At 40.8% G+C, this 10858-nt stretch overlaps 1 protein-coding gene across 1 annotated transcript; it reads left to right on the top strand.

Annotated features, from left to right (window-relative positions):
* The first annotated feature begins 1244 nt into the window (after positions 1-1244).
* LOC306775513 (rho-related GTP-binding protein RhoA-D-like) lies at positions 1245-10833 on the top strand. The gene is made up of 5 exons (XM_079265963.1): positions 1245-1362; positions 5173-5330; positions 7565-7685; positions 8072-8202; positions 9736-10833. Exons 2-5 carry the CDS (start codon positions 5175-5177, stop codon positions 9907-9909), a joined length of 582 nt encoding a protein of 193 aa, XP_079122089.1. The 5' UTR covers positions 1245-1362; positions 5173-5174; the 3' UTR covers positions 9910-10833.
* The last annotated feature ends 25 nt before the right edge of the window (positions 10834-10858 follow it).

Below are 10858 nucleotides of genomic sequence, written 5' to 3'. Positions count from 1 at the left end.
TTACAACATTTCCCTTTGAAGGGTTGTGGAGTAGAGGCATACAAGTTAAGTACAAAATGCTGCAAAATTGTACTTCACTACAGCACTTGAATGTATTTAGTACTTTCCACCACTGTTTTTTATTTCGTCAATCAAGAAAAGAAAGACAGACTATAATTCCGTTCAGATTATATTTGAGGTAACTCAAAGACGCACCTCGTAGCCTGCAGCAATTGAGTGTCTGTTCAGGTATTTATTGTCAGAGGGAAACACTGGTGAGATCCACACCCAGCCCTCCTGTTGCACGAGACTTCTTGAACTACGGATGATGTCATCTTTGACCGGGGAGGGGAGGGGGGACCTGAGTAACTCGAGCGCCCGCATCAGGTCTGTCAAATTAGTTAGAAGTAACCATAACAATACCGGAAGTACGAGCAGTAGCCTACAAAATAACAGTGTAAACTTTAATGTCGCTTCAGGGGACAATGGTAAAAGTAAGCTATTTGCTATTAGCATATTAGTGTACAAAATAATGAATGTAAAATATTAAATATTGACGATATATCATAAATCAACGCTGTCACAGCAGGGTTTTTTGACAGTTGATGGAAAACAATGCACAGATTATAAACCATACCAGAATCCAACCAATTGTCCTGTAGGCCTACTTGTCTGCCAAGTTGCTCCAGGTTTTCTGTGATTTGATGGAACACAATTATGTTTAAGAAAATGCACCATTTGAGCACAATATAAGGTCACACGATTATGCAGTCTAATAATGGAGGACAGAGTTAATATTATACTTTAGTGGTATAAATGTATTTATATATATTTATATTAATTCAAATTATCAAACGTTGAACTTTTGGGGGCCTGGGGCAATTAGTGATCTAACCTTGCACCAAATTCCTTTAGGCAATTTACTAAAAATAATAAAAAAAAACACAAATGTCAAATATCTCTAAATATTGTGTGGTCCTATGTTTGTTTTTAAAGATTTCAACACTGTTGTATTTTCTAGAGAACTTTATATTATACAAACAAACTAATATTCCATGTCACATTCATATAGAATTATTTTTATGACTGGAGGCTCTGAACTAATCACCTGTGTGAAGACGACCGTGATGGATTCTAACCGTAACGACCTAGCCCTTTTATTTTGAAAGTCCTAAACGGAACCGGTTGTCGGTTAGCTTCGCCAGCTTGTCGGTGGGAGGCTCTTGCTCGCCTGCCCCGTTTCTCAGCACCTTCTCTATATAATAAGCGAATACTGCAGCAAGAAGTGACTGAGTGTGTCTGTGTGTACATGTGTGTGTGTCACGATCGTGACGAAAGCGGGGGATTCATATTCATAAAAACCTGTCATCTGGCTGCTGACAGGTAATTATGAAGCTGTAGTTTGACTTGACTGATTACATGGCTCACTTATGAGGTGAGAGAACAAGGTGGTGGCTTGTCCTTATACTGACATTCGCCTTTCTCCTGTTTAGCTGTTAGTTTAATCCCTGACTGTAATGAAGTAGACAAGCAGCGCGAGTGTAGTTGTGTTTCTGTTACAACTGTTGATGGCCTCATTGTTGGTCGAGTTAAAGTCAACGCAGCAGATCATGTTCCTACAGTCTACTGTTGCGACCTCAATAAGCACCAGCATGGCAAGTCTCCTAATGAGCTATTTCTATTCCTCGCAGCGTTTCATTTCCTCATTGTTCAGTCTCTTTGAACAATGATTTGCAAACACAACAAAAATTAAAAAAAGGTGAAATCTGGTTCGTTATTTAGGCTGAAAACGCCCACATTGGCTGAATGATGTGTATTTAAAGAAAAGGTCTGATCACATCAATTTAATCAGATTGAAATAGGAAGGTCACATTCATAACTTCAAATTCACAATAAATGATTACGTATTGTCCTCGTCCTCCTGAATATTTTAGCTGTAATAGCAAATATATATTCTTAAACTCTTGCAGATAGATGTTGACCGCAAAACGAGTGCTAAAACAATTTCGTCAATTATCATTTTAAAATGTAATATTTTTGTGTTTTAATAGATGCTAAGCAATCAATACAACTGGATATGAGCAGGTTGAACAACACACTTGTGCATTTTGTGTCTGCTAAATGTATTCTTGCTTTATATATTAGAGCTACATCTAACGATTGTTGTTATCTATAAGCTTGCTGATTATTTGAAATCATTCATTTGTTTTTTTTGGTCTGTAAAATATCAAAGTAGTGAAAAATATACATCAAAATTCTAGTAGCTTGATTTGTCCAATGGACAAAACATTTATTTGCCCTTTTATAGAGTACTTTAGAGCTGCGTACAGCAAATCAGCATCACTTTTAATTGTTTAAATCATTTTGATTTCAGGCTTCTATGATGGTAAAGTGTATCGTTGGCTTTGTCATTGCAGGTCAGACAAAACAACCCGTTTTAGTATGTCACCTGTGAAGTTGTCATGGTCATTTTAAACCATTTCCTTTCATTATAGACCAAATGATTGTTGGATTAATTAAGAAAATAATCTGCAGATGAATTGCTAATGAAAAGAAGCGTGAGTTAAATCCTTTGCTGGTCCCTCGTGCGCACACTGACGAGATCTGGTTTGTCTTCTTGTGACCTGAGTTACTGAACAGAAGTCAGTCAGGAGGTGTCGGTTCTCTCAAAGTCGTGAGGTGCACATCCTCGGCCTCTTGTCTTTCAGTTTGGTCACAACATTTTGGGAAATAACTTTCGGCAAGAAAGCAAATGCGTGTAGTTGTCAAAATATTTGTTGAACATAAAAATCGTATTTAACTTTTAATTTCCTTAATTATCTTTGTAGAGTCAGAGTTTTCTTTCTGAGTCAAGAGGTTATTGTCCTCAAGGCGCCTTAATGGAGATGTCACACCTGGTTTTATTTTATGGGCTGGCTGACTTTGGGTACATTTGGTCATTTCCATGGGTGTACCAGTAAAGTTCTGGCTCGATGATAATTAAGGAGCTGATGTGTTTGTAACATACGCCCCGAATAATGTAAGAAGCTGTTGTGCAAGAGAGCTCAGCACTCTCATTTCAATTTTATTCACTTGAGTCATGCAGCTCATACTCAGGACTCTCTACGTTGTGTCCATAAATGCTTGATCCCAAACAGCCTGAAGCTTTCTTTGTAAGAGTTTTTGAGAAGTCACCTGACATCTGATCCTGCATGTGATCTGATGTCAGTGCCTCCTGTCAGATAAGATGCTTTTTAAAGGTGGTGTAGACAGCTGTTGTCTGCTCTGACTCAGCCACAACCTCAGTTTATGACCTTTGGCCCCTATCTCAGACAGACGGAGGTGAGGCTAATTATTGCGTTATCTAAAAGTTTCTTTTTTTAAATGCGCCCTGTTTAGCTTTCGCCTCTTAAAGATAATTTAGTAGAAAATGTGTTGTAGCTGGAAACCAAAGACGCCGGAGGACATTCCTGTAAGAAGCACGTCCCTGAAGTACTTTAAAAGCCTTTTTTTTTATTCTCTAGTAAAATACATTCTGCCTTCTTCCACAGAGATTCAGGCTAGACTTGTAATCTGAGTGAATGCTTTATCTGCCAAACTGCCAAACAGTCAAAATCCAGCCTTGGTTTTATTGCTCTGTTAGTCCTGAAGCCTTCAATCTACAAGCAGAGCTCGACTGACAACTCCTGTGTAATGGCAACAACATCAGAAACCCAGGAAATAACTTGTCAGTGTTGGTATCAGCTGATCTGTAACGCCAGGCTTTCTGTGTCTAGTGTATTTAAGAAAGAGGAGTAGCCCTGAGAGGCCTGTTGGACGAGCAAAACAATTACCGGTACACACCGACTCATTTCCTGTAATACGTTGTTTACAGGACCTCGGAACAAAAAGGTCGTCATCTCATGAACAACAGGCCTTTTATTGGTTGGATGATGGTCTGCGTTCAGCATTGTTGTTGATTTAAAAGTCATATGAGGATTGAAAGGCAGCACTACCTCACTGGTTTAGGGTTACGCTCTGCTCAGCTTGTTGCATAACTCCTGTTGGCCCCAATAAGCCTCAGGAAACCTCCTGAAGAGAGAGGTGGTGTGTTCATTAACCCGGGGCATTGCTCAAATAGTTGTAGGAAGTGATGGTGCTTTGCTTTCCTTTGTGTTTGAATGGCTCCTCGTCTTGTGTTTGGATCAAGTTTAATGTGTGTGTTCTACTTTACAGTGGACAGATCCTTCCATTTGGAAGCTGGAACTGGCAAATGTGGCAGGAGTGCTTAATAAATGACTTAAAGGATTTTAATAAATGATCAGAGTGGTTGAATTTCTGTTCATTGACTTACACACCAAGTTTTCTCCAAAACTATGAAACCCTGCATCTATCTTTGTTTGACATTGTTTCGGCAGTAAATACTTGCATGGTATTTATTTCCGTCTGCAGTTTATACACATGTTCACAACTCCTTTAACCATGTAAGCAACACTGGAACATGTGTGCAGCAGGTTTAGCTTTTGGCTCTTTAATGCAAAGTCATTTTGAGAGAATCAGGGTATTATCTACGACCTACAGAGTATTTCTTAAGAAGCATCTGGAGAGATCGAAAGCAGGACAGTGTTTTTGTCTGCTTTAGGACACCAGTGAGTACTTTACCAGCTGCTCTGATTTCCTGGATGCTTTTCTTTTCCGTACACATTTCAGAGGGAAACAAACGGGGAGGAGCTATCAGGCCTGATGGCACATTCCTTCGTGCCCCAGTTTGTCTCAACACCCCCCCCCCCTCCTCCTGTTTTTCTCTTCCCCGTCTCCTCGCTATCTTCCTCCTTGTCCTCTGTTCCTCACATAGCTTTTGTCGTCTAGATTTGTCATCTTCTGATTCGAGGTCTGTGACGACGTGCAGATCGGGGAGCTCAGGTGATGAAGAGCCGTCAGTCAGATGTCAGCATGAGCAGATGAAGTTCTGAACAACATCGTGTTCTCGATTCATCTCGTGTTCCTGTGATCTTTAGAAATAATTGAAATATCTGCAGCGTAGAATACACAAATGGGATGACAAAGTGTGACTATGTAGTTTGGCTTGTTCCTACAGTGTGACAAGCAAAATCTCCCATGACGGCAAAAAAAGTTCCTTTTGTAGTAACTGCTGATCATTCTGACACACCACTGTTTTTTTTGTTTTTTTGTATGACAGATTCTCTTAAAAGCTCTCCTCTTGTTTCCAAACAGCGATGGCAGCCATTCGGAAGAAGCTGGTTATTGTCGGGGATGGAGCTTGTGGGAAAACATGTCTCCTCATTGTTTTCAGTAAAGACCAGTTTCCTGAAGTCTACGTTCCGACGGTGTTTGAGAACTACATCGCTGACATCGAGGTTGATGGAAAAAAGGTTTGTACATTTGACACTCGAGTAAAGCAGTCCAGAAGTGGTTGTTTCTGTGGCGTAGAAAGTCTTTCTGCCATAAGCCCACACTGTCCTTAAAGTAGTAATACGAGTGACCTAAATGACCTTCTGCTTTACAAAGAGAATCTTGTAAAAGACGTCATACGTGTGCACTTCATGGCTGCATACATGGTATTGCACTAACAGACCGAGGCTAAGGCTGCTTGACCTTCATCATTTGATGATCCATGTAGAAGATATGGAAATACAGAAACAGCATTGATGCAGTGCTGACTAGTATTAGTTTGATAAGGGAAACTGCATGATCATACTGTTTTATTCTACCATTGTGTGGCTGCTTAGCTTATATACTTGGACAAGAAGAGGTTGGATTAATACTTTATTGCTTGTATTTATCCAAATCTTTAAGTGCAAATCCATGAGCACCTTATTAATGTGGAGACATCCAGAGCTGCAACAACGTTTCACTGATCCACTACTATCTATATACTATAAGAGAGGAGTTTACTATAGTGAGCAATCATTTCAGATTTAGGACACTTATTAATAATCATGGGCTTGTTGAGTCATCACTGAACTGTAATGTGGACACTTAAATGAAATGGTGGAGGGTAAATGAAGTGCATTCAATATTTAAATGGTAGGGCTGCACAGTATATTTTTGTATCACTTTGTCAACTTGTGCAATAAACTCATTTCGAAAGTTGCGCTCAAGGATTTAGTTTTTTCATCAAAGAGTTGGTTGAAATAGTTTCAATGAGTGTTTGTTTTCAGTTCAATGCTCAATTTGTGAACACAAGAATGTTGGAAATAATGCCATTTCTGTTTAAATCAACAAGCAATTTGTTGTATTTTAGCAGTCCTATGCTGAGAGGCAGAACTGAGTAAACTTTATTTGTGTATCGCATGTTAGGTTTCCACTATATTCAACAAAGTGGTTACATATTTTCCTCGTATTGTTCAGCCCTGGTAAATAGTTATTTCAGACACGGTTATGAAACAAACTACATTAAAGTCCTGCTCCCAAGTGTGTGTGATGTCCTGAATCTGACTCGCACGGAGTTGGTCAGCGAGGTTCGAGTCTGAGCAGCAGATGGCTTGTTTTGTTCTCTTGAGCCGACCACTGCTGCAGGATCACCGCTTGCCAAAACAGGAAATGACTCTACTTCCCAGCTTCCTGTTCAGACGGGGGAACAGGGATGTTTCCTGGCAATCCCTCTCCACTCGCCGGGACCCTCCTGCCCGATAAACCTCTCATTTCCTGTCCTGGTTGCATTTAAGATGGGATGGGTGGGGGGGGGGGTTTAACTGCTGTGTTCTGGACTGGAAATAAAGAGTTAAGGATCCATGATAGAAATCGGTCTAAGGGGGATGATTTTGGGAAAGAAAAGTGTCTACCCTTTAAATCTACCTTCGATGGATTGGGCAGCCTCTCAAAATAGCTGTTTTTTTCCCCCCTCTTTTCTTTTCCTCCCCAAAGTCTGCAGCGTACAACAAGTCCAGTGCGAACATAACTCCGGTTGCTCATGCGGCCACCTCCTCCCACCCTCTGCCTCTGCAAACTTCTATTTTGGGACCGTTAACTGATGCTTGGGCTCTCTGTGTGCATACCACAATCCATTGTCCATTCAGCAAAGTTCCAGTATTTAGTTTTTTCCCCCTTTTCAACACAACTAAACGTCAACTAAAGAGCGTCTGTCGAAGCCTGTACAGGGACAGAAGGTATCTGGTTTGATGCTTGCTCATCTCCCACTTTCCCGAATTGAATTAATCGGTGGTGTGATGGGAGGCCGTCCCTGAGTTCACTGTGAACGTAACAGACTTGTGAAGCTGATCAGGTCAGAGCTGCAGTGGTGATGAGAAGGAAATATCGAAACAAGAATTCCAGCTGGGGTAAAAGCATACAAATGATTTACTTCACGGTATTTAAAGCGTCGGCCTTTTGGGGGAAAGAAATGCTCTGGCGCACCACATGCCTCAAGGTTCATACGTCATACTCCAAATAGTCACGGCTCTTCGAGTATGATAAAAGCAACTTCATCATTCATGATGTCTTGACTGGTTAAATGTTTATGTAATCACTCAGAACAGTGAGCAACTTTATTTATTTAGAATGGTTAACATTGGAGTATTTACAACATGTCGTCATTGAAACGAGTCATGCAGAGAATCTACATCTACAGTGCATGTATTTAGTTTGTTAGTGTTCTTTCTCTCAGGTGGAGTTGGCCCTGTGGGATACTGCAGGCCAAGAGGACTACGACAGGTTGAGGCCTCTCTCCTACCCCGACACAGATGTCATCCTCATGTGCTTCTCCATCGACAGCCCGGACAGTTTAGGTAAGGAACTGCTGACATGTGTTTTATTTGTATATTCAAACAGGTTAGTCTGAATGACATTAACCTGGCTGCGACAGAAAGATGACTCGTATGTCAAAATGATAAGATGCCTGACTTGTACTGTGTAAAAGTGATGTTTTGTTATTGTGTTTATCCTCACAGAATTGAGGCAGTTCATATGAGCTCAGCAAGCGGTTTGTTAAATGACTTGATGGGAAGTAGCGCAGCTAAAAGCATCTTTGCCCTCAGGCTGTCTGCAGAGCAATCCATCATGAAGTGTTGTGCGCCGTGACTCTGCACTGCCTGTCCTTTCTTACAGCCCCCCCCCCCTCTCACGAGTGCTTCTGCTCACTTCTTGTCTCTCTCTCTCTTCCTTTCTCTCTCAGAAAACATCCCTGAAAAGTGGACGCCTGAGGTGAAGCACTTCTGTCCCAATGTCCCCATCATCCTGGTGGGGAACAAGAAGGACCTGAGGAACGATGAGCACACACGGATAGAGCTGGCCAAGATGAAGCAGGTACTAAAGCATATAAAGGTCAATGAAGAAAAGAAAAGAGAGAGACTGAGGTAATCAGGGAGAAGTAGGCACTTCTTCAATACGTGGGCACAAAGGGCTGCTGATGGGTAGAAACTAGTGCTGGGCAACGATTCAAATATTTAATCGCGATTAATCGCATTGATTTTTTGCGATTAATCGCATTGTTATGGCAAAGTTCAATAATGATTCAAAAGTAGTGTATTCGCACTTTTATTTTAAAAGTACTGCTATATGAACAAAAGGGCAATAACGTTTGGTTCACGAGATGCAGGCAGCATGTTTCATACTTAATGTGACTATAATTCATACTTTGTTGGCATCTTATTCTGAAAACCGGATGTTCATCTGAAGAAACCGGATGTTGTCTCACGGTAATCTTTCCGCTAACTTTCAAAGTCCTTCGCTCGCTCCCGATCTGTGCCGTTTAAATGTGTTTACCGTGAATTTCAGCATATAGGTGCAAATATTGCTTCACCGGGAGATAAAGGTGACGACAGCACTGCATTACAAAGGGTCAAGGGGCTGCTTTGTTGACATGCTACCTCCAGATACTACACTAGTATGTATCAACATAAATGAAGTGCAAACATATGAAAACTATTGATTTGGGAAGACGTTGAGAAATTTTCTAAAATACCAACAGACAGATGGAACATATTTGTATTGTTTTTTTTACCTGCGCGTTAACTTCCCTCTGTGACAGCACTCTGCAAAGGCTGTTAGCCTGTCAGTCTTACTATATTATATGTATAACCGCAGCATATTGGTTGACTGTGTCACAGCATGCCACTGTGGCCAGTTCTGTGTCTGTCTCCAGGTCCACCTCATAATAGCAACATGTTGGCAAAGCTCTCCAGCTCTTTCAAACTCCATCATCAGCTTTTCCTTTCTGTGGCAATCAGGAGCCGTTTGACAAAGAGTAGCACCAAGTCATCAGTTCAAGCGTTTTGGATCGGACGTGGTCACACGCAAGGACATTGTTGGTCCGACATGTGTAAACTATGACTTAGCTGGGAGGGTTAGTGTGCAGTCGAGTGACTGATCCCAAGTGTTAAACTGATACATTTGTCATCATTTAAAGACTGTGTAGACGGACAGAAAACACAAATGCATCAAATTCATCTTATGTGGTTTTATAAGGGCCCGGGCAAACAATATTGGGATGGGCAGGTGGACCATACATGTTCAGGGCTGCTACAATTTATGAGTGTTTAAATTCCAAAGATATTCAAATGACTGTCATGTATGACAAAAACATCAGCTGAAAACAGAGACTCTTTGGCATTTTTGCTTGAAAAATAACTTTATTATCAAAATAATTTTCCGTCCATTGACTGGTTAATTAATTATTTAATTGTTGCAGCTCATCACGCTTCACTTTTTAAAAAGCAAGGATCTCATTGTCGCATTGTCAATATTATTATTTTTTAAAACTTTTTAAGCAATATGACATATTTACTACTGATCATTTTTGTACATTACCTCACATCAATGTCTGCTCTAACCATGCAGGAGCCAGTGAGGACAGAAGAAGTCAAAGACATGGCCAGCAGAATCATTGCTTTTGGCTACTTGGAGTGCTCTGCCAAGACCAAGGACGGTGTGCGGGAAGTGTTCGAGATGGCCACTAGAGCGGCGCTGCAGGTCCGCAAGCCCAAGAAACCAAGCGGCTGCCTGCTGTTGTGAGCGGTCCAGACGCCATAAAATCAACTGACCAACAGGAGAAAAAAAAGAAAACACACACGGGAAGGACTGACCTTTTTCCAAATGAATCTCTCATTTCACAATAATGGCCAGGCAGGTGAATCGAACGCAAACAAACTGAATACAGGAAATGAACAACCGTGCTTAGAAATGTATGTTTCAAGTTCCTTTTTGATTTCCAAAATACATCTTTACACAAGGAATGTTTTTTTCTTTATATCTGTAATGTAATGCGGCAGTAATAAATGCACATATTTGTCTGCAATTATTATGTAATTAGTTGGAGAACAAGCCAATCGAGACGCAAGCCAATATGACTCAACTATGCACAATGTGTGTTGGGTCCAACAGCAGCTGAAACTGAAATGAAGGCCAAAGTCTGGTGAAACCTCCCTTGTTTTGTTCCTTGAGGGTGACTCAGTTCGGCCTTTCTTCTGCTACAACATTTCGTAGTTGCGGCATGATGTCCGCGGGTCTCAACAAGCTCGATGCCAAGGAATTCTTTGGCATTAAAGGTCGGCGGAGACGGTCAAATAACTTTCGCAGCTGGAGGCAAAGCATGATGATGAAAGCATTCCCTGAGAACAGCAGAGGATCTAGTGTTGAACATATCACAAAGAGCATGTATAATACTGCAGCTATTGTGTATACAGATAATGTTGCGCTATATCAAAAGTTGTCTTTGTGTCGATGCATGCATGAGAAAAAACAATGGGTCTTGAACACACACACGTCAATGGGAACAGCTTCTGCTCGGTGTTGTGTAACTTATTTATTTCTTTATCTGGAAGTATTTAAAATGATAAAGGATACCAATTTATATAAAAGTTCATTGTTATAATGCTTCGTTGTAGTGACTGTTTGATATGAAGTGAACATTGTTAAGAAACTATTTTTGAGACAAGACTGACTCGCCCTCCCTGGTCAATTC

This window comes from Melanostigma gelatinosum, assembly GCF_949748355.1.
Source record: "Melanostigma gelatinosum genome assembly, chromosome: 3".
NCBI lineage: Eukaryota > Metazoa > Chordata > Actinopteri > Perciformes > Zoarcidae > Melanostigma > Melanostigma gelatinosum.
This window is presented reverse-complemented; position numbering and strand designations above follow the sequence as displayed.